A 25,483-nucleotide genomic window follows, 5' to 3' on the forward strand; every position below is an offset into this window, starting at 1 on the left:
ACTTTCAGCTGTGTATGTTAATTGCAGATCCTCACTCTATCAGGACTAACAACTCTTCCAAGCTGTGCCCAGCAGTCATCATTTAAACCACAGCAATCAGAGGTGTAAACAGAAAAAAAAATGTTAAAGCAGATAATAATCTGGGGGGAGGGGACTGGAAAGTGCAGTGACTCAAGCTCACTTTCTTTCATCTCTGGAGCCTAGGGCTGAATCTCATCCAGACAGGTAAGGTGAAGTCCTGCTTTGCTGGCTGTATGAATCCTCTTGTATAATGAGTTTGAATGATCTCACCCCAACTCCTGGTGGGGAGAATTCCACAGTGTAAATTTTCCATTATTTGCCACTGATTGTACTTCAGCCACAGGAAGGCTGGTGTGGGAAATGAAATGTCACACTGGTGCAGGATGAGGTGCTCTTCTGAGGATGGGTTGATACAGGCTGTTGAAGCTGAAAGTTTGAAATAGGAAGACATAAAAGAGTAGAGAAAATAATTAAAATCGATAGGAGAAAAACTTAGAATGAAGGCCAAATTTAAACAAAGAGACAGTTTAAACAAAATGTTTATTTCTAGTGTGGGAACAAAACACTGCTTTAAATTAATAAAATCATGGTTATGTGAGCTGACAGAAATAGAATTCCTGTGATGGTAAACATGTTGATCTTGAGGCAGTTAAACAATTTTTAGGTTTGGGAAGCTGGCCAAGAGTATGCTTACTGTACATTTCAGGCTGTACACTGGGTGTTGCTGTGCTGTGCATTCTGGAATGAAGCAGACTGAACATCTGTATCTCGCTGAACAGTTGCCAATCAACACGAACAAAGCCAACAGAAAAGAAACCATAGATGGGACTCTTTTAAAAAGCATACAACCAGAAGACATTAACAGTCACTTCCACGCAAGTCAAAAATAAGACATTACCTCATGTTATTGGACTTTTCTGATTTTGTGAAGTCTTTGTTGCTTTCTGCTGCTTCCTTCTCAATGCTGTTATTAGGACTCAATTGGCTGTAAGGAGATATGATAAAATACAGCCAGGCACATGGCACTTTCAACATTAGTAGTTTTATATAAAAATAAAGAAACAATTAAAATTTGTTCTGTTTAGAGGAATAGTCCAATATCCGCAATCTATCAACGGGTGTTTAATGTGCCATGTACATGTCAGCGTGTTTATAGGAGAGCTAATGATCTCCATGTATTCAGGACTTGCCTGAAGCTAAGTTCCCCTACAGCACGATTACCCAAATTTTCAGGACTATTACCAGGATTACGATCAATTCAGATTCTTTAATTCTGACAGCTCCCAACAGAGATGCTTCTGGACGTTTGGTTGGGCCAATGAATTGACCACTTTTTCAGGCACACTACCACCATAGGCTGCCCAGATCCAGATGATATGGAAAACAGTGCAGTTCTCCGTGCATCTGAATGAAGAAAATCCAACAAACAACAATTTTTTTCGTAGAACTATTTGACGACATGACAAAATGTAACTGGAGGTAACTTTAACAACAACGGATGCTCACAGAAATGACAAAAGGAACAGAATAAACATGGATTTCCCATAGTTTAGTGACCCTGGAATCCCCCAAACTCCATTCCTGGAATGGTGTGAATGGTGGTATGCAAGTGCTCTTGGATATCCTCCAGAGAATCCAGGGGACTGGCAACAAAACTAAAAGAAAAAGCTTACACAAATGCAAGGAAAAGTGGAAATCCAGCAGGCTAGGAGAGCTAAAAAAAAAAGCAACGAACAGATACAAAGGAAGTAATAGGAGATGCAAAAAGGGAATATGAAAATAACAAGGGATATCAAAGCTAAGAACAAATATTTTTATAAATAGATTAAAAGAAAGAGAGTAGTATGGGGGAATGTGGGTCCAGATTGATGCAGGCAAGAATATAATGGATAATAAGAAAACGGCAGACTTGTTAAATGAATACTTTGTATCTGTTTTCAAAGTGCAGGAAGAGGACAAAATACCATCGCTTAATGGATTTAATATAACGAAATAATGGTAATGGAGAAAATAATGAGACTTTAGATAGACAAATCTCCAGGACCTGATGGTTTCCAAACCAGGGTATTAAAATAAGTAGGTGAGGAAATTGCAGGTGCATTAGTCATAATTTTATAAAGCTTTCTAGATTCAGGAATTGTGCATTTGGATTGGAAATTGCAAATATCGTTCCATTACGTAGTAAATAGTGAGGAGGATAGTAGCGGACTTCAGGATGATATAGGCAGACTGGTAAAATGGGCAGACACATGGCAGATGCAATTTAATGCAGATAAATGTGAAGTGATGCATTTTGGGAGGAACATGAGAACATAAGAAATAGGAGCAGAGTAGGCCATATGGCCCCTCGAGCCTGCTCCGCCATTCAATCAGCTCATGCCTGATCTTCGACCTCAATTCCACTTTCCTGCCCAATCCCCATATCCCTTGATTCCCTTAAAAGTCCTAAAATCTATCGATCTCAGCCTTGAATATACTCAATGACTGAGCATCCACCGCTCTCTAGGGTAGAGAATTCCAAAGATTCACAACCCTCTGAATGAAGAAATTTCTCATCATCTCAGTCCTAAATGGCCGATCCCTAATCGTCAGCAAACTTGGATATATTGCACTCAGTCCCTTCATCTAAGTGATTAATATAGATTGTAGATAGATGATACAAAGCTAGGTGGGAAAGTAAGCAATGAGGAAAACACAAAGAGTCTGCAAAGTGATATCGACAGGTTAAGTGAGTGGGCAAGAAGGTGTTAGATGGAGTATAATGTAGGGAAATGTGAGGATGATTCACTTTGGTAGGAAAAATAGAAAAATTGAATATTTCTTAAATGGTCAGAAAGTATTAAATGTTGGTGTTTAGAGGAGTTTGGGTGTTCTTGTACACAAAACACAGAAAGTTAACAGCAGGTACAGCAAGTGATTAGGAAGGCAAATGGTATGTTGGCCTTTATAGCTAGGGGATGGAGTACAAGGGTAAGGAAGTCTTGCTGCAATTGTACAGGGCTTTGGAGAGACCACACCTGGAGTACTGTAAAAAGTTTTGGTCTCCTTACCTATGGAAGGATATACTTGCCTTAGAGGAGGTGCAACGAAGGTTCACTAGATTGATTCCTGGGATGGGAGGGTTGTCCTATGAGGAAAGATTGGGTAGAATGGGCCTATACTCTCTGGAGTTTCAAAGAATGAGAGGTCATCTCATTGAAACATATAAGATTCTAAGAGGGCTTGACAGGGTAGATGCTGAGATAATGTTTCCCCTGGCTGGAGAGTCTAGAACTAGGGGACATAATCTCAGGATAAGGGGTTGGACATTTAGGACTGAGATGATGAGGAATTTCTTCACTCAGAGGGTTGTGAATCTTTGGCATTCTCTACCCCAGAGGGCTGTGGATGCTCAGTCCTTGAGTATATTCAAGACTAAGATCGATAGATTTTTGGACTCTGAGGGAATCAAGGGGTATGGGGAATCAGGTGGGAAAGTGGAGTTGAGGTTGAAGATCTGCCATGATCGTATTGAATGGCGGATTAGGCTCGAGGGGCCATATGGCCTACTCCTGTTCCTATTTTTATGTTCTTAAATAGCTGAGGCCCCAGCATTGATCCTTGCAGGGCACCCTGGTAACAGCCTGCCAACCTGAAAGTGACTTGTTTATTCCTACTCTTTGTTTTCTGTTCGTTAACCAATCCTCTATCCATGCTAATATATTACCCCCAACCCCTTGAGCCCTTATCCTGTGTAATAACATTTCGTGTGGCACCTTATCGAATGCCTTTTGAAAATCCAAATATACTAAATCCACTGGTTCCCCCTTATCTACCCTGCTAGTTACACCCTCAAAAAACTCTAATAAATTTGTCAAACACGATTTCCCTTTCATAAAACCATGTTGACTCTGCCTAATCATATTATGATTTTCTAAGTGCCCTGTTACCATGTCCTTAATAACGGATTCCAGCATTTTCCCAATGACTGACGTTAGGCTAACTGGCCTGTAGTTTCCGTTTTTTCTCTCTCTCCTTTCTTGAATAGCGGGGTTACATTTGCTACCTTCCAATCCACTGGGACCGTTCTAGCATCTAGGGAATTTTGGAAAATCACAATCAATGCATCCACTATCTCTGCAGCCACCTCTTTAAGAACCTTATGATGTAGGCCATTAGGTCCAGGGGATTTGTTGGCTTTTAGTCCCATTAATTTCTCCAGTACTTTTTCTTTACTAATATTAATTACCTTAAGTTCCTCACTCTCATTAGACCCTTCTGGTATGTTTTTTGTGTCTTCTACTGAAGACAGATACAAAATATTTGTTTAACGTCTCTGCCATTTCCTTATTCCCCATTATAATTTCTCCTGTCTCAGCCTCTCTTGCCACTGTCTTCCTTTTTTCATACTTGTAGTAGCTCTTACAATCTGTTTTTATATTTCTTGCTAATTTACTTTCATATTCTACTTTCTTCCTCTTCATCAATTTTTTGGTCATCCTTTGCTGGTTTCTAAAACTCTCCCAATCTTCAGGCTTACAACTCTTCTTGGCAACATTATAAGCCTCTTCTTTTAATCTAATACTATCCTTAACTTATTTAGTTAGTCACAGATGGATCAATTTTCCCGTGGCGTTTTAATTTCTCAATGGAATGTATATTCGTGTAGAATTATTAAATATTTCTTTAAATGTTCACCATTGCTTATCTACTGTCATAACTTTTAACCTAATTTCCTAATCTACCTTAGCCAACTCGCCCCTCATACCTATGTAATTAGCTTTGTCTATTTTAAGACTCTACTTTTGGACTTAAGTACGTCACTCTCGAACTCAATGTGAAATTCTATCATATTATGATCACTCTTCTCCAGAGGATCCCTTACAATGAGATTACTAATTGACCCTGTCTCATTATACAAGACAAGATCTAAAATGGCTTCCTGGTTGGTTCCACAGCGTGTTGTTCTAGGAAACTGTCTTGAATGCATTCCATGAACTCGTCCTCCAAACTACTTTTGCCAATTTGATTTGCCCAACCTATATAAAGATTAAAGTCCCCCATGATTATTGCATTTGCTTTGCTACAAGCTCCTCTTATTTCTTGATTAATACTCTGTCCAACAGTATAACTACTGTTAGGTGGGCTACAAACTACTGCCACCAGTGTTTCTGCCCCTTGTTATTTCTTATCTCCACCCATACTGATTCTACTTCCTGATCTTCCGAGCCAAGATCCTTTCTCATTACTGTCCTTATGTCATCCTTTATTATCAGGGCAACCCCACCTTCTTTTCCATTTTGCCTGTCTTTTCGAAAAGTCAAGTACCCTGAAATATTTAGTTCCCAACCTTGGTCACCTTACAGCCACATCTCAGTAATGGCTACTACATCAAACCCATTTATCTCTATTTGTGCCATTAATTCTTCTATCTTATTACGAATGCTTTGTGCATTCAGATAAAGTGCCTGAAGGAACAACATGGAGAGGCAATATAATCTATAAGGTACTATTTTGAGGGGGTTGCAAGACCAGAGACACCTGGGGGTGCATATTCACAAATCTATGAGGGAGGCAGGGCAAGTTGATAAGGTGGTTAAAAAAGCATATGGGATACTTGGCTTTGTAAATAGGGGCATTGAATATAAAAGCAAGGAAGTCATGCTAAACCTTTACAAAGGTTTGGCCTCAGCTAGAGTATGGTGTACAATTCTGGCCGCATCACTTTAGGAAGTATGTCAAGGTCTTGAAAAGGGTACAGAGAAGGTTTACCTGGATAATACCAGGAATGAGGGACTTCAGTTTTGTGGAGAGACTGGAGAAGCTGGGACTGTTCTTACAGTAGAGAAGGTTAAGGGGAGACCTAATAGAGGTATTCAAAATAATGAGGGGTTTAATAGAGCAAATAGGGTGAAACTGTTTCCTCTGGCAATTGGGTCAGTAACCAGAGATCAGAGATTTAAAATAATTGGCAAAAGAACTAGAGGGAAATTAGGAGAAATTTTTTCACATGGAGGGTTGCTAAGATCTGGAATGTACCGCCTGAAAGGGTGATGGAAGCAGATTCCATAGGAACTTTCAAAAGGCAATTGGACATGTACTTGAAGAGGACTAATTTGCAGGGTTATGGGGAAAAAGCTCAGTTGTGAGACTAAATTGGACAGCTCTTTCAAAGAGGAACAGGCATGGCGGGCTGAATGGCCTCTTTCTGTGCTGTAAGATTCTATGAAAGGAGGAAGAGAGAAACCAGGTAACTATAACCCTGTCAGTTTAACATTAATTGTGGGGAAGTTACTGGAATTTACCATCAGAGACAGAGTGACTGAGCTCTTGGACAAGTATCAGTTGACCAAAGACAGCCAGCATGGATTTTTGAATGCTTGACTAATCTAATGGATTTTTTTTGAGGAGGTCACCAGCATGTGGATTGTGGAGCAACTATGGATCCTGTCTATATGGACTTCCAGAAGGCTTTTGATAAGGTTCCGCACTATTAGCAAAAATGAGAGCGCATGGAATTGGAGGTAACGTTATGACATGCATCGGTAATTGGTTGGGAGGTAGGAGGCAGAGAGTAGGGATAAAGGGTTCGTTCTCTGATTGATGGGATTGACAAGTGATGTTCCCCAGGGATCCATACTGGGGCCTCAGCTTTTCACCATATATACTGAGAAACTAGGAGCTATGGAGGAACAGCAGGATTTAGGTGCCTCTATAGACAAATCACTAAAAGCTAGTGTGCAGGTACAAAAAACAATCAAAAAGGCTAATTGAATGTTTGCCTTTATCTCAAGAGGGTTGAAATTCAAAAGTGAAGAAGTTATGCTTCAGTTGTACAGAGCCTTGGTCAGACCCCATCTGGAGTACTGCGTTCAGTTTTGGGCACAGCACCTCAGGAAGGATACATTGGCCTCGGAAGGGGTACAGCGCAGATTCACCAAAATTATACCAGAGCTTATACTACGAGAGCAGGTTGCATAAACTTAGCTTGTATTCCCTTGAATTTTAACGGTTGAGGGGTGATCTAATTGAGATATTTAAAATGATTAATGGATTTGATAGGATAGATACAGAGAAACTATTTCCTCTGGTAGGGCAATCCAGAACAAGGGGGCATAATCTTAAAATTAGCACTAGGCCATTTAGAAGTGAAATCAGGAAGCACATTTTCACACAAAGGGTAGTGGAAATCTGGAACTCTCTCCCCCAGAAGGCTGTGGATGCTGGGTCAATTGAAATTTTCAAGATTAAGATCAATAGATTTTTGTTAGGTAAGGGTATCAAGGGATATGGAAAAAGGAGTTGAACTACAGATCAGCCATGATCTAATTGAATGGCAGAACAGGCTTGAGGAGCTGAATGACCTACTCCTGTTCCTATGTTCGTATTTAACAGATCCTGGGGACTTGTACTTTTCCCTTCTTTCCTGAAGAGGTGTTGGTGATCCACCCCATGCCTCAAAGTAAACCCAGAATTCTCTCTATCTCTGACCCTAAAACCCTAGCCTCATTCCTTCAGTGATATGCCTGACCACACAGCACCTAATTACACCTTGCTTCCTGGGAAATAAATCAGTGCCTTTGCTTTCCAATAACACTGTGAATTATGCTCTATCCGTTATTAGTCTGTCAAGTTATTTGCTGGCTTAACTATGTTGACACAAAAAATTTCAAACTTAAAAGAGATGAGAAACAATAATTTCTTTAAAGGATTATTTAAAGCAAGGAAATTACAGGTGCTTTTATGTTTGAATAGAATACTGTATGATCAAGCTTGCTGGTTTCCAGGTTAAATACTGAAACTGAGGAAAAATGAACAGTGAAACTGGAAACAATTAAACATTGAATCCTAGAAAAAAAATCACTATCAAAACCAGAAAAAAAACCTGAACAAACCCACATTAAAACTAGAAAAAATAAGACCTGAAGTTGGAAAAAAAAAGCAGCAATTGAATCAAAGCTTTATAAAAATTTCGTGTAAGCTTTGCTGAATCGGAGAAGGTTAGAATGCTCTGTAATTAACCAAAGCTTTGGAAGATTTATTGAAGAGGTATAGTTGTAAATGTAAGTGTTACAAAGAAAGTTGTAAAGCAGATAGCTAAAACACATAGGACTCAACACACTGTCTCCTACACTAACTCATTCTTACTCAGGTCTTAAAACTTTGGAACTCCTACAATCTACAAAGCTTGGAGTCACTTAATCAATACTTCTTGATTTCTCTCATCTCTCTCCCACTCTTTTCAGCCTTACTGGTGTCCTGCACTATGGGTGTTGGCCTTTCATCAGAGTTTCTCAACCAAAAAACATGTACCTGGACTCATCAGGCCACAGTTCATGTTCACTTTCATTGATGTGACATGGCTTACGAATACTGATGTTAAGGGATGTGCTGAGAGGTTTCACTTGTGCTTGCTTGATGGTGGCAAAGCTCTGCTGGATCTCCCACTGTCTGGCAGCATTACTGATAGCCAAACGCCGCTTCTCCTGTAAAAAGAAAACAATATATAAATCTAGGAAAACATCTTTTTCAGGTTTCAAAGATGATATGAACAAAAGAAAACTGTAAAGAAAAACCTATACCACTTCTATTTGTTGGAAATCAAACCCATTCTCTTCTGTAAAAGAACCACATAGCACAGTAGGAGTCCGCCTATCATGTCTGACTTCAGAAAGGTGCTTTACAGCCAATGAATTACTTTTTGAAGTGCAATCACTATTGTAATGTAGGGAAATGTTGCAGCCAATTTGCGCACAGCAAGGTCCCACAAACAATAATGAGATAAATGACCAGATCATCTGTTTTATTGATGTTGGTTGAGGGATTAATGTTGGCCAGGACACCAGGAGAACTCCCCTGCTCTTCTTCAAATAGTGCCATGGCATCCTTTACATCTGTAAACAATTTTACAACACCAAGTTATAGTCCAGCAATTTTATTTTAAATTCACAAGCTTTCGGAGGCTTCCTCCTTTACATCCACCTGAGAGCGCAGATAGGCCCTCGGTTTAACGTCTCATCCGAAAGAGGGCACCTCCGACAGTACAGCACTTTCTCGTGGATGGTTACTAACTTTCCTTCCTCACTAATTCGCTTTGCCTGTGGATGACCATGTCCTGGAATGTGCATTCTAGGGACTCTTCAGTTTCCCATCTGTGACTGAGTGTTCCCCAGTTCAGAAACCTTGAGCTCAAGCACAAGCTTTAGGAGACACATCCAGAACATATGGTCATCTTGGATGCTTAATGCATTCAGAACCTCTTGCACTGCACAGGTACCGTACTTCATGGGTTTCAGCTGCGCCCCCCCCCCCCCATACTAAATTAAATTGTTTTTTTACAACAATGATTTAACCCCTCAAGCATAATTTTAGGCCAACTTCAAGTCTACACTTTTGCTGAGGCTAAACTCCACACTCTCCTGGCCTTCTACACTCCACTTCTCTTGATCCTCAACACTAGTGTCTGGTGAGGTCAATGCTGGAGGGCATCGGTGGGCGCAATCTCAGAGTAACTGCCGGGAACGCCGTGCAAATTTGGAGCCAAAATTTAAATACTTCCTAAGCTAAAATGAAGCAAGTCAAAGTAAAGTAAAACCAAAACACAATAAAATAAATAATAAATTAATTACTTATGTCCCAATCACTCTGGCTAACACTAAGTTCCAAACTACTCCTGGCCTTTCCAACTTCACTAGACTCTTAATGCTCAAGACTCTCTCAACATACGTAACACAAAAGTCATGGTCATGCAGAACATATATCAAAACAATTCTTTTATAGGTGCATTGCAGGTCTGGGATAGAGTTTTAAAAGCTTTCAACTGGTTGGATCTCTGGACACTTTGGCTTCTCTGATCCCAGGAATTACTGCTGGCCGCACCAACTGAGACCTCTACTTAGCTGGTGTTTTCCAGACAATGGGGAATAGCTAGCTGGTATAAAACTGACAGGGATTTGGCCATCAGGCTGCTTTATGATTCTGTGTTATTTACATGACTGGTAATACAGTTCAGGTGACCTCTAGGTTTCATAATAGCATTAGGGGCCCTTAAATGATTTTATGAAATCTTAAGAGTGATCCCAGCCTCACACTTTCAACTTCCTCTTAGGAACACAGCCCCATTCCAGAGGGAATAAAGAATTCTTATGGGAAAATGGAGGTTGGCAGAGATAAATGTAGTCTCATACATAGATCTGAGTGGTAATATAATTCTTTTTGCTTATTATTTATATGTTTAGCACTTTTTAAAAAATGAATTCACAGGATGTGCGGGTCACTGGCAAGGCCGACATTTGTTGCCCATCCCTAGTTACCGTGAGAAAGTATGATATAACTGAGTGGCTTGCTAGGCCACTTCAGAGGGCAGTTAAGTGTCAACCAGGTTGGTATGAGACTGTAGTCACATATAGGCCCAGACCAGGTAAGGACGGCAGGTTTCCTTCCCTAAAGGACATTTGGCTTTTACAACAATATGACACTTCATGGTCACTTTTACTGATACCAACTTTTTATTTCCAGTTTTTTTAAAACTGAATTCTCAAACTACCATGGTGGGATGTGAATTCACGCTCTCTGGGTTATCAGTCCAGGCCTCAGGATTACTAGTCCTGTAACATAACCAATACACTAGTGTACCCTGGATAATGTGCATGTATTCAAGTTAGGTTAGTATTGTTCAATAAATTTTAGAAGAATTCCTCCTAATTTGGCCACTTTCCCTCAAAAAGTATTTTCTAGAACTGATTAAAGAGGGCATCAATTTTATTAAAATTCTTGGATAGACATACTTACAGTGTTTCCACGGAGCCTGAATCCTGAACAGTCCTGAACAGATTTTATGTTTCTCCTGCTAGACTAAATAGAGTGGGTATAAATCCTCATCTGTACTGCTGAAGATCTGAGGAAAAGGAGGCTTTTGAAATGTGATAGGATCTCATTTCTGGAGAGTGGTGACTAAACTTTTGTCCAAAGCACAACAAATCTGTGCAGTTCTGGTGTCTCAGGAGACCTGGCCTTCTCTGTGTGGCCTTGTGAGTTTTGTACTTCGTCATTTTTTTTGTACTATTTCAATGAAGTTAGAAAATATCACAGCACTCAGACAATCTCAACATCATTATCATTCCATCTGTCTTAAGGCTGCAGTGTGGGCACATTATTTCATCTGGATCCCGCCAGCTAGAGTTGGGGGTTAAATTTAAGTGGCAATTTTAGACCAAATTGAAGCTGGAATCAACACAATGTTAGTGCTTTTGCTGGGGTTTATTCCACATATCCATGACATTGTGGGAAAGACATTCCTTCCAATCTCAATTCTTGTTTAAGGCTTGTTAATGTGATACTTGTGTCTCTAGTTCTGCGCTCAAGAGTCCAAGTTGAATAGCCTGCTTACACCTACATTATCCAACCCTCTCAGTATTTGAAATCTAGATCACGTCACTTCTTAATCTTCTTTTCTCTAAAGGACAGAAGTTCAACTTTACGAATCTCTCTTCCTTAACATTGGGTTGAGTCCCAGAATCACCGCCAATGTTCTTCTCTGAACTCTCTGTATTGCAGTCCTTTTGAAGGTGCCTCAAGTTGCACATTATTCCAAATAGGGCCTCACTAGTGATCTGTACAATGTTAGAATAACCTGCATTGACAGTCAAATAACCTTATGATGTATCCCAGTACATGATTAGAATTGCTTGTAGCAGCTTCACGCTGACTGGATACTTTCAGAAATAGTCACAACAACAACAACAACAACAACAACAACGTGCATTTATATAGTGCCATTCAACATGGTAAAACGTCCCAAGGAGCTTAAATCACATCCTTTCTCACATTTGTTAATGGCTATACCTTCATGTATGCGTTTCCGTTTCCTTTGCACATTAGCCTACATTTCTCCACATTAAATCCATCTGCCATTCCTTAACCCATCCCCTCAAGTGTCCCAGATCCCTTTGTACCCAGTCACCTGGCCACACAGCTTGATGTCAGTATATCATTACAAAAAAATCCCTCCTCATCAATTAAGAAAAGTATGAATAGCAGGGTACAAGGTACAAACCTAGCAAACTCACACTGCTATAGCTTATTCATGTTTCATGTGTGAAGGCCGGCTGGTGGTGGGGACTGTATTCAGCTGGTCGCGGGGACTGTATTCAGCTGGTCGTGGGGATCTTGCCCTTGATGTCCTGATTCTGCATTTATGTGGCTTTTATTTATTTCTGCTTTTCACTTTATTCTGTTCATACCTGGTGTGGCAAGTTTCTATGGTAATTGTGTTGTCTGCTTTAAGTTACTGAGACTTTAAAACAGTTTTAGATGAGGATATGGAGAGGATAATTTAAGACCAGAACAAGCTACAATTAATTGTGCATTTCATAGAAGTCAGTTTATAGATCTGTCAGTACCTCACTGAAATTTGTTAGTCTCCTGACCTAGTTGGATGACCAAGGTGTAGAAAAGAAGGATACAAGCTTTACCTTCAACTCTGGAGTGGGGCACAGGCCAATATTGATTGGTGCTAATGTCAACAGGGATTATCCACATATACAAACTAACCTATGACATTAAGTAATGCATATCCTGCATTTCTTTACATCTGCTCTTGCAAAAATCAAAAAATCTTAATAAACTAGTATTTTAAAACATAAACTCTGCACGGATTTACTGGGTAAAAATTATTTGGAAAAAAAAAACTATTAGTAACTTATTTTCCAGTCCAGTCCAGCCCTTTACAGGCACCCTGGAGATTTCTAGAATCACTGATCTGTGCAATTTCCCAGACGCAAGTACCCTGATCTGCAGTGTCTTATACACACTACTCATGGGTGAGCATAACTGCACTGTGACATTTTTATGCAACAGTTCCAAATTTTAGACATCACCTCAGACCTCTAAGTGCTAATTCCCTTCATCCATTCTGGAGCTCCACTGTGTATAAACAAATGAAACATAAGAAAGTCCTTGAGAGAAAAATAGAATGAGAATCATTTATGAATTTGTTAAAACTATTCAACATGTTTAAAACTCTTCAAATATTGCATTATGCCCTTCATATGTGATTAATTATTCAATGCAAGTAATACAAACAGACCTGACTACACTTGGTGCTGACATCAAAGACCCCAATTTTGGTAATTTCTCAAAGGTATGACTGCAATTAGACATTTTCATCATTTTCCTCTGATCAAACCAGTCAAGGCTTTCGAGTAAAATAAATACTATTTATAGAAACAGCTGATCACAACTAAACATTATTGATATAAAATAAAGACAAAAAATGTTTGACCAAAGCACTTTCCTTCACTAAAGATACTGATTGTGGCTAACATCTGGATGGATTTATGTTCTGTTACTGTATAATATATCATGTGCTCCTCAACAGATTTTTCTCTCTAGCCTTCTATTGCTGTCACAATGCTCCCTCCTTCAGCAGGGAGGAAGGAACCAATCCAGGCTGTAAATATCCCTTCTATAAGCCGGGAAAAGGTACAGATGAACAGACTTTCATTGAAAACACATTTACTGGAATGTATCTTGCTGCATGATTTAAAAAATATATGAAACCATATGTGGCATTTTATTTCCTTTCTGTTAAGAAAGATTATTTTTGGCAGAAATTCTACCTCAACAAGACTGCAGAACAGACAGCACATAAACATATACTAACTCCACAAAAGGCACAAAGACATCAGGCTAATTTACAGAACAGGTGACAAGCTAACAGTCTGTCAGATTCAATGGACTAAATATGCAGACAGCGGTCAGGAAGTGTGCATGTCCACAGATCCCTGAAGGTAGCAGGGCAAGTGGATAAGGTGTTTAAGAAGGCATACAGGATACTTGCCTTTATTAGCCGAGGTATAGAATATAAGAGAAGGGAGATTATGCTTGAACTGTATAAAACATTAGTTTGGCCACAGCTAGAGTACTGCACACAGTTCTGGTCACCACATTACAGGAAAGATGTGATTGCACTAGAGATGGTACAGAGGAGATTTATGAGGATGTTGCCAGGACTGGAGAATTTTAGCTATGAGGAAAGATTGGATAGGCTACAGTTGTTTTCTTTGAAACAGAGGAGGCTGAGGGGAGATTTAATTGAGGTGTGTAAAATTATGAGGGGCCCAGATAGAGTGGATAGGAAGGACCTATTTCCCTTAGCTGGGGGGTCAATAACCAGGGGGCATAGATTTAAAGTAATTGGTAGAAGGATTAGAGGGGAGCTGAGGAAAAATGCTTGGATGTGCACTTGAAGTGCCGTAAGCTACAAGGCTATGCACCAAGAGCTGGAAAGTGGGATCAAGTTGGATAGCTCTTTTACGGCCGGCACGGACACGATGGGACGAATGGCCTCCTTCTCTGCCATAAATTTCTATGATTCTAAGTTATCATGCTTCTGGTGAGGAATCAATGTTAATAACTTTGTAGTTAAAAAGTACTAGCATATTAAGGCCATCATGTCTAACTGCAGCAATCTATAAATGAGGTGTCTATTAAGATCCATAAACTGGTTTAATGAAAGAATCTATTTTAACCCTGAAAATGCAGTAAACAAAAATACACTAGGATCAAAATGCTTAATTTTTGTCACAATGGTCAAAGCCCAAGTTAACTAATCCCCTGTGAGCTGGAGGGTTTAAGCACAAAACTAACTAGCCTCAGTTAAGATTTGACATTAGAAAGATTTAGCTCCCACAGAGTAATGGATGTGAAAGAGTGCCAGTCACGCAGTTAATGCTGTGCCAATTCACCCCTTTAAAAAGAAGCTGGATAAATATCAGGTTAGGAATGGAATTAGGGTTATGAGAAGTATGGTTTGAGATGATTAGATGCTAGCACCACAGAACGATCATGCCAAGGAATGCAACCAGCCAACGATGAATAATGTAGGATGTGAAGTTAGATAATTAATCGGGGAGTTTTAGGAAAAATTCTGCAGATGAAATGGTTGGTAGAATTGATGATGGATTGGATTCCACACGGTCTGTGGAGGAACACTTGAAGTCCTTACGATACAAAAGGAGAGCAAAAATAAAGCACACTAAACTGGAGCGAAGCCACGTTCTCCTTAGGCTGCTGATTGAACAGCTACTGGACCCTCCCCAAATTAATCTTCTGGGATTCTTCTTCACTGCCGCACCCGATGCATTCCTTCCAGCTTGAAGGTTGGTGGCTACAGCTCCTCCAGCTGGTTGTCATGCCAGAAATAAGCGTGTATCGACTTTTTTGCAGAAAAGATTTCCTCACAGGTTTCCCCATTTCCAGATTATTGTTGGGGGAGAGCTACCCAGGATTTGGTTTACACTGAATTTAGTCAGATACCTAAGCTTTCAAGCTGGGTTTGGACTAGGTGCAACCCCAAAACCAACTGTTTACAGGATGGGTCCATAGAAATAGGCAAAAATGGTAAAAATAAAGCCTTTGATTGTTTCTGTGGACCAAGAGATGGGTTGATGCTTAGTCCAGATGCTATCGGACTGATACACAAGTGGAGAGGAAAGTGGGAGTGTCACTTTCTGCAATTACCAGAGCTGTGCTTTGATCTTTAAGACTGCACAGATTTGTTATGCAATCACACTTTATTGGTCTCTGGCTCCTGTAACAAGTTCTAGATATCTATCAACATTGTGCATTTATACTGATAATGTACTTTAAATGTACTCAGTTACTCTTATCTGAAAATGAAAAAAAGGATTTTATTTTAGTCCAAGGAAATATGAAAAGCAATTCCCATGATCATTGACACAGTGTAGAGGAAGCTTTGTTAACCCATACAGTATCTGTCCAAGGAGTGTTTAATGGGGCAGTATTGAGGACTTTTACTCTACATCTAATCTATGCTGTACCTGCGCTGGAAGTGTTTGATGGAGAACAGGCTCAGTTAGAGCAACGGCTTCAGAACTTTCGTAGAATCATAGAATCTTACAGCATAGAAGGAGGCCATTCGGCCCATCATGCCTGCTCTTTGAAAGAGCTATCGAATTAGTACCACTCCCCTGAATTTCCCCATAGCCCTCCAAATTTTTCTGTTTCCAGTATATATCCAATTCTCATTTGAAAGTTACTATTGAATCTGCTTCCATCATCCTTTCAGGCAGTGCATTCCATAAAAACAAATCTCCTCATTTTCTTCCAGTTCTTCTTCCAATTATCTTAAATCTGTGTCCTCTGGTTATCGACCCTCCTGCCAGTGGAAACAGCTTCTCCCTATCTGGTCTTTCAAAACCCTTCATAATTTTGAACATCTCTATTAAATCCCCCCATAACCTTTTCTGCTCTAAGGAAACGACCCCAGCTTCTCTACTCTTTCCACATAAATGAAGTCCCTCATCCCTACTACCATTCTAATAAATCCCCTCTGCACCCTCTCCAAGGCCTTGACATCCTTCCTAAAGTGTGCTGCCCAGAACTGAACACATTACTCCAGCTGAAGTCTAACCAATGATTTATAAAAGTTTAGCATAACTTTCTTGCTTTTGTTCTACATGCCTCTATTGATAAATTTATAAAAGGATCCCGTATGCTTTTTTTAAAAAACAGTCTTATCACCTTATCCTGCCACCTTTAATCCATTCCGTCACACAGGAACAGACTATTGCTGGTTATAATATTTTCTGATCAAGAGCACATTATGGGCATAATCACAGAGGATCCTAGAATTTCATATCACTCAAATTTGTTTTCATAATATTTACCTTCACTTTTAAGTGTTTTAGTTCAGTTGAATTTTTTTGAGAGAGGCTAGGAACAGTTATATATTCAGCAATTAAGTTGTGCAGGAGGTTCACACCGATTTCTCTGTTCTAGCAGGTAATATAACAAGCATGACTGTGCATGCAACCATCCATCATATTCCTGACCTCTCATACACCCACTGTTAGTCAACAGAACCACAAGTGGGAATGTGTTCAATTCTGTGACTTGAGACCAGAACCTTAGATGCAACAGGCTAACTGAGCAGAAGTAATTTACTGTGTTTACATTTTTATCAAATCAATTTGTAATGTAGGAACTAAAGACAGGTACGCAGGTGCTACAGACACAGGTACGCAGGTGCTACAGACACAGGTACGCAGGTGCTACAGACACAATTAAGCAGGTGCTACAGACACAGTTAAGCAGGTGCTACAGACACATGGACGCAGGTGCTACAGTGACAGGTGCCACAGTCACAGATGCTATAGACAAAATTACGCAGGTGCTACAGACACATGGACGCAGGTCCTACACAGAGGTACATAGATATTACACACAGATACTTTGATACTACAGACACAGTAAGTAGATAATACAGTCACAGCTACATAGGTACTAAACACAGGTATGCAGGTACTATACATGTTGTAGGAGAAAGCAGAACGTGTTGTAAGCAATACATGCCATTCTGCATAGTCCAAGATAAAAATTTGGTATTAAAAACAACCCTGAAAAACAGATAGACATTGAGGATAACAAGCCTGATCATGTTCTTAAAAGGTAAAAACAAATTATTTTCCTGAATCTCATCTTTCAAATCCTGAATCACTTTCTACATAGCAAATTCATGACAGGTTCTATTCAGGAGAGGCACGGGGTGTTGGGTTTTAGGGTAATCCTTATCATTCCCTTATATTATAGGCACATTGTCTCAAGAGATAAAGAGACATCTGATTAATAGTATTTATTAATGAACAAACTAATACAACCCATTGCGTGCAGTGTTCATGAGATCAGTACAATCAATACTCACAGACAAAGAACTCATCGAGAGCAGTAAGCAATGTCATCTTGTCTGCTCACGCTAACCCTATACAAGACTAGGTAAAGTTCATAAAGTGCCCAGGTGTATAGTTCCTTTATATAGTTAACTACGTCACTTAAGTGTGAGGTTAATATGCAAGTGTGTTCTCACTACGTGTGGTTAGTGCATAAGTACGTTCGGCTAATACATTGTAGCGTTGTCCGACACAACTACGCCTTTCCCCCCCATGTGCACTATTAATACTATCTGTTTATTGTTCTCTGAACATTCTCCATCCATGAGTGATCACATCTATTCCTAACGGCCTTTACATCGTTATCTCTTTTAGATATTTAATACAAAGAAACCCATTATTCCTTTACACTCCCTTCCTGTTTTTTCAGACACCAGTCCACCAGACCCTGGCACCAGTCCACTTATTAAAATTCCCTTTCTCGCGTCGTCCCACACCTCATCGCTGGTCTCTGTACCTTTGTGTACTGAGACTGATTTAATCCCATTAACTCTTACTACTACTATAATCTAGCCTAATATGATGCTGGTTATTCTACCCAGTGTACCTATTCTTACACAGGGGAAGTTTTTTTTAAAACAACAAGGTTCTTTAATCACACACTGTTGAGTATGTATGTACTGTCTATGCAGGTTATGATATGCCAGAGGTGATAACTTCATTCTGAATGACAGCATTTTGTTTAATCTATTTATCTCAGCTCTTCAGGGGAATTACTAAAACTGTACTGTCATACCAAGACAACTGTTTTATAAAATTTGTGTAAAAATGTAACAAGCCAGAGCAACTAAAGCTCTCTCTCTAAACAGGTTATATCACAAAGATGCAGTGCTATCAGAGGGAGAAAGAAGGACGTTCCTCCAATTGTCTGAAATAGGTCTTTTCCCCTCTGTTAAATATATAACTGTTTAAATAAAATACTTCCTGGTAACCACATATTATGAATTTTATTTCTAGCCTCAAGATAAATTATAACCATGAGCACTGTTGAACATCTTCACTTGTGAAACGAACAGGATTGATCGCTCAGCTTTAGGTAAGGCACTGGATATTGAATTAGTGAGCGCAAGGTGACTGATTAAACTGGGAATATTTTGAAATGCCTTTCCCAGGCAGAAGAGAAGGAGGAGGAAAATAGAGAAACAGAACAAGCCAAGTGAAATGAGAGGGGTGACGAGAGCACTATGGGTTGCCTCTCCAAGTTGCGCTTTGAGCTATCTATCAACATCTACCTGGGCAGTCCACCCTCACTTGGTCCCATCTCTCCAGCATGGCTGCGTTCTGGATAAATAATTCAATAATACTGCATGGGACTGACCTGATAATACACAAGAAACACATGCCCTGATAATGCACAAGTAATGCACATCCTGATACCGCACAAGTTACATATGCCCTGATACCTCATGCACCCCAATAACGCATGAAGTAATGCATGAAGCAAAACTGCAAATGCTGGAAATCTGAAACAAAAATTGAAAATGCTGTAAATGCTAAACAAGTCAATCAGCAGCTGTGGAAAGAACAGAGAAGTTAATGTTACAGGTGTGGACCCTACCTCAGCAGGACTCATTATCCAGCAACTTACCCAAGGCTGGGTTCCAAGGAAGGATCCACACCTGAAACATTAACTTGTCTCTTCTCGTCACAGATGCTGACTGGCCTGCTTCATGCTTCTAGCATTTTCTCTTTTGTTACAAGCAAGATCAACCATCAACCTTCTATACTAATGGGAATACAAGCCAAGTTTATGCAACCTGTCCTCATAATTTAACCCTCTAAGCCCCGCTATCATTCTGGTAAATCTGCGCTGCACCCCCTCCAAGGCCAATATATCCTTCCTGAGCTGTGGTGCCCAAAACTGAACACAGTACTCCAGATGGAGTCTGACCAAGGCGCTGTACAACCGACCTGGACTCTGCACAACCGACCTACAAGGCTCTGTGAGAGGATATGATTGCCCCTATGGTTAATTCATGCATCCACACTCATTGTTCAGGCTAATACCTGAAGAATGATCCCATGTGAGGTACTGAATGGCTGCTACCATTCTCAGAACTGTAACTCAACATGACTCCACACCTTCAGGAGCAGAGTGGATGGTGGGAAACCTCAGCTTGAAGAAACTGAACCAGGCTAAAATTCACCACTAGGATTAAAGCACATTTTATACAAAGTTAGGTATGCTTTGATGCAGATCATTCCTCAAATAGGTAACATAGATATGGCACAGCTATCTGTAGGACACGGAGCAGTTTACTGCACAATTAGAGAGAATCTTGTTCAGATTCCTTTGAAGGTTCCATTCAATAAATCAATAGCTGCCCCTGAAGGTCGTTAGACATTCACTGATGTAAAAAGCACATCAACCACACACAATGAGATCATATTAAACCAGCCGTAAAGGTACACCACACATCCAGATCAGATAACATACTTTCCTCCACTGGCTGCCAGGAATCTCGCATCATTGCTGGGTTTGCAATGTCCTGTTTAAAAGATATTTACTATGTCAGATTGACCAGACCAGGAATCGTTAACCTTTTGAAGTGACTTGTATGTGCACACAGTACCAAAGAGGTGTATCTAAACCAATTTAAAACAGTGGTGAACGATGTTTTTCAGACTGGAGGGAAGTATACGGTGGTGTTCCCCAGAGGTCAGTATTAGGACCACTACTCTTTTTGATATATATTAATGACCTGGACTTGGGTATACAGGGTATAATTTCAAAGTTTGCAGATGACACAAAACTCGGAAACGTAGTAAGCAATGAGGAGGATAATAACAGACTTCAGGAGGACATAGACTGACTGGTGAAATGGGCAGACACATGGCAGAAGAAATTTAACGCAGAAGTGTTAAGTTATACATTTTGGTAGGAAGAATGATGATAGGCAATATAAACTAAATGGTACAATTTTAAAGGTGGTACAGAAACAGAGACACTGGGGGTGTATGTACACAAATCTTTGAAGGTGGCAAGTTTTTTTTTTATTCGTTCATGGGATGTGGGCGTCGCTGGTGAGGCCAGCATTTATTGCCCATCCCTAATTGCCCTCGAGAAGGTGGTGGTGAGCCGCCTACTTGAACCGCTGCAGTCCATATGGTGAAGGTTCTCCCACAGTGCTGTTAGGAAGGGAGTTCCAGGATTTTGACCCAGCGACGATGAAGGAACGGCGATATATTTCCAAGTCGGGATGGTGTGTGACTTGGAGGGGAACGTGCAGGTGTTGTTGTTCCCATGTGCCTGCTGCCCTTGTCCTTCTAGGTGGTAGAGGTCGCAGGTTTGGGAGGTGCTGTCGAAGAAGCCTTGGCGAGTTGCTGTAGTTCATCCTGTGGATGGTACACACTGCAGCCACAGTGCGCCGGTGGTGAAGGGAGTGAATGTTTAGGGTGGTGGATGGGGTGCCAATCAAGCGGGCTGCTTTGTCCTGGATGGTGTCGAGCTCCTTGAGTGTTGTTGGAGCTGCACTCATCCAGGCAAGTGGAGAGTATTCCATCACACTCCTGACTTGTGCCTTATAGATGGTGGAAAGGCTTTGGGGAGTCAAATGATGAGTCACTCGCCACAGAATACCCAGCCTCCGACCTGCTCTTGTAGCCACAGTATTTACGTGGCTGCTCCAGTTAAGTTTCTGGTCAATGGTGACCCCCAGGATGTTGGGGGGATTCGGCGATGGTAGTGCCGTTGAATGTCGAGGGGAGGTAGTTAGACTCTTTCTTGTTGGAGATGGTCATTGCCTGGCACTTGTCTGGTGCGAATGTTACTTGCCAAGCCTGGATGTTGTCCAGGTCTTACTGCATGCGGGCATGGACTGCTTCATTATCTGAGGGGTTGTGAATGGAACTGAAGTCAAGTTGAGACGGCTGTTATAAAAGCATATGGGATCCTGGGCTTTATTAATGGAGGCAGTGGAGGAAAAAAATTCGATTGGGCCTATTATTGGAGAACTTCATCCGGCCTCAATACTCACATTCAAGCAGTGTTGAAATCCAGGCCTTGCACATTGATTCAATGCAATTTGCGCTTTCCACCAGCAAGGGGAAGCTCCAATCTCTTAAAAGGAGGCTGTCTCTTCAAATCTCTTAAAGGTAGCTGGTACCTGTTATTTGCTAAAAATAACAATCTACTGTCTGCACGGAGTCTGAACGGAGATCAGACATCGCACACGTAAAACACAGGTCCAGTCCCTATGTTAACACACTGATGAGTTAGGATAAAACATTGAATAAAGGTTGCACACCACATTCTCCAATCTGCATGCCAGACCACACCAATCTGCCAATCTGAGTTTTTACCAGGCCTGTGAGAGTGCATGCACCAAGGTTCTCTGCTGATGCACTACAGGCCTTGGTGCAAGAGGTGGGCAGAAGGAGGGACATCCTATATCTGCGGGGTGGGGGGCGCCAAGTGGTCAGACATATGCCCAAAATGTGGAGATGCCGGTGATGGACTGGGGTTGACAATTATAAACAATTTTACAACACCAAGTTATAGTCCAACGATTTTATTTGAAATTTACAAGCTTTCGGAGGCTTCCTCCTTCCTCAGGTAAATGTCAGGAACTCCTCGAAGCCTACGCATTTATAAATCACAGAACAATACATGGTGATTACAGATAGTCTTTGCAACTGCCCGTTGCCAAGGCAATCAGTGTTCAGACAGAGAGGTGTTACCTACAGAGCCCCCGAATATACAGTCAACAAAAAAAAAACCTGTTTTGTTGACTGTATATTCGGGGGCTCTGTAGGTAACACCTCTCTGTCTGAACACTGTGATTGCCTTGGCAACGGGCAGTTGCAAAGACTAGCTGTAATCACCATGTATTGTTCTATGCCCAAAAGGCAGTGGGAGACGAAGTCAATGCCAGGCGCACAGCATCATGAACATGGATGCAGTGCAGGAAGAAGTTCAATGCTTTTGACACAAGTGGTCAAGATGAGTTAGGTCAACTGTCGAGCGGTGTCTCCTACAAACTGCACCACTAGCCGCATCCAGTGCTCCACGCACTACATCCCCATCACCAACAAACTCTTTCCATCAGTACTCAACTCTTCCAATCAGATGCTTCCTCTCACCCTCACACATTACCACAGTTGCAAGCCGCCCACCCACAACTCACAGTCCACACACTAGCAGCTATTCAACCATAACAGGCACATCACCCAGGCACACATCCCGCTTTCTTGCAGGAGAAGGTGGCGCATATCAGGAGGCAGCAAATGGCAGTGGCAGTCTGTCCTTGTTCCGCCATTCAATGAGATCTTGGCGGACCTGTGACCTAACTCCATATTAGCCCCATATCCCTTAATGCCCTTGGTTCACAGAAATCTATCAATCTCAGATTTAGAATTCATAATTGAGTTAGCATCAACTGCCGTTTGCAGAAGAGTGTTCCAAACTTCTTCCACCCTTTGCATGTAGAAGCGTTTCCTAAATTCACTCCTGCACGTCTTGGCTCTAAATGTTAGGCTATGTCCTCGCGTCCTAGTATTCAAGTATAGGAGAGCTCCAAAAACAGTTACAAATGTCTCGGCAGCCAGAAGCAATAATCCAGCCATTAACCTGTAAATCCTGTATGGTCCCTTTAAATAGCACTGGTGGGGGTCCACCAGGCACTCTAAGACATGTTCAGATGGTCAGGGTTAAGACTGTGCGTTGAGTTGAGTGCTAAGTGCCAAAATGGTGTCAATCACTTTAAATCAGCGTTGCACAGATGGTATCCAACTTTATATGCAGCCGGCGTTTGGTATTTGCGCATGCACTAACTCCTATACCAAGATGGCGTCTGGCGCACATCACGCTGGAAACGTGCGTGCACAGCCAAGACACCATCTTGGATGTTCGAGAGGCTGCGTAGTGCCCATAGAGTACAAAAGCAAGGAAGTTATGCTAAATCTTTATATAAAGCACTGGTTAGGCATCAGCTGGAGTATTGTGTTCAATTCTGTGTACCACACTTTAGGAAGTATGTCAAGGCTTTAAAAAGGGTGCAGAAGAGATTTACTAGAATGGTGCCAGGGATGAGGGACTTCAGTTGTGCGGTGAGACTGGAGAAGCTGGGGCTGTTCTCCTTGGAGCACAGAAGGTTAAAAGGAGATTTGATAGTGAATGAGTAAGTATAAGGAGAAACTGTTTCCAGTGGTAGAAGACTTAGTAACCAGAGGACACAGATTTAAGGTGATTGGCAAAAGAACCAGAGGCGACATGGGGAAACATTTTTTTTTACGCAGAGTTGTAATGATCTGGAATGCACTGCCTGAAAGGATGGTGGAAGCAGCTTCAATAATAACTTTCAAAAGGCAAATGGATAAATACTTGAAGGGAAAAAATTTCAGGGCTATGGGCAAAGAGCAGGGTACTGAGGCTAATTGGATAGCTCTTTCAAAGAGTCGGCACAAACACGATGGGGCGAATGGCCTCCTTCTGTGCTGTAAAATGCGATGATAGATCTATGTTACAGCATTCATTAGCACACTAGTCTTCAACTTGGCTTTGAATCCCTCTTATTTCTGGTTGTGAAATTAATATGAACAGTTCTCAAGAAAGAACTCAAGCCAGTTACTAGTGCACAAATCAACAAGAACTGGCATTAAATTAGCAATAGGCTAGCTGGTGTGGAAAATTTTTAAACACTCAAGAGTTGGGACTGAAGCTGACTAGAGGGAACTTTACTCTGCATTTAACACATGGGGGTAATTCTCCTCACCGTTACCAACGTGTTTGCGGTGCTAGAACGGAATAGGAACGATTTCAAACCAGGAAACTCGGGTACAAGCAATTTCCACTGCTTCTGCAGCTTTAAATCACTTCCCCCAGAGTTTCCTCAATCTGCCCACCAAGCCCTGTGGGCTTCATTTGCTTACAGGCACACATCAGCCAGTGGTACCCGTCACCCAGTGGCGCTGCAGATATGAGTTTCATGTTTCTGCGCCCTGATGCTCTCTGGGCAACTTACACCCTGGGAAAACAGGTACAGCAGCTCGCGGACACCCGATCCAGGCAGAAGTGAGGAGTTTGAGAGTTTTGAAGAGTCCCCAAACTTTGCTTATTGAATACTCCCTTCTGGAAAAGCTTTTTTTTTGCTTTGCACTTACTGAGACTCGCACTTCATTTTAATCCCACTTTCCAGCTGAAAGCCCTGATACACAGCAGTGGCCACGGTCTGGAAGCCACAGTCCAACCTGCACTCCAATCTGTCCCCCATTGAACTTTAATATGTGCTTCCATGGAGGTGGAAGCCCCGACTGGTCCCTGGCTGCATGTTATTTGGGGACTTGCTGCAGAGTTCAATGTAGCTGCCACTAGAGAACTTTACTCAATTTTACTGATTCATTTTCCTTCTGAAACTTTCCAATGCATATTATACAAAGTGCCTCAAGACAAATGAGAATGAACAGTGTACTAAGAACAGAAAAGTGCCAGTAGCAACACACAGAGTCATGTCTATTTCAGGAAGAAACCAGGTGGTGCGCATTCTTTAGAAAAGACAAAACCCCTGCAATCTGCTTAGTTACACCACCATTAAAAACCTCAGTGTACTTTTACCAAACCCATATTGGGATCACAGAGCTTTATTCAGTGTGATTTGCCTCTCATTGCTGAGAATTCAATAGTTTTCCTTTGTCGTATTAACAGGATAAGGTAACACTGATTTGCTGCTGTACCTATTTGCAGTTATTATCCTACATAAATAGGGTTTTCAAGAGTTGATTTATTAACCTGGTTT

At 41.1% G+C, this 25,483-nt stretch overlaps 1 protein-coding gene across 3 annotated transcripts in view; it reads right to left on the reverse strand.

The window, feature by feature from the left end:
* The window catches only part of LOC137304728 (leucine-rich repeat-containing protein 49-like), a 238,100-nt gene that overhangs the window by 69,071 nt on the left and 143,546 nt on the right, over positions 1-25,483 (reverse strand). For all 3 annotated transcript variants that reach the window (XR_010958635.1, XR_010958634.1, XM_067973404.1), the window contains exon 12: positions 8,314-8,486. Coding sequence is in view for 1 of the 3 variants with exons in the window: in XM_067973404.1 (XP_067829505.1) it covers positions 8,314-8,486 (173 nt within the window). In the remaining 2 variants the exon portion in view is untranslated. The remainder of the gene's footprint in view (positions 1-8,313; positions 8,487-25,483) is intronic.

Source organism: Heptranchias perlo, chromosome 38, assembly GCF_035084215.1.
Source record: "Heptranchias perlo isolate sHepPer1 chromosome 38, sHepPer1.hap1, whole genome shotgun sequence".
In the NCBI taxonomy this organism is placed as follows: domain Eukaryota; kingdom Metazoa; phylum Chordata; class Chondrichthyes; order Hexanchiformes; family Hexanchidae; genus Heptranchias; species Heptranchias perlo.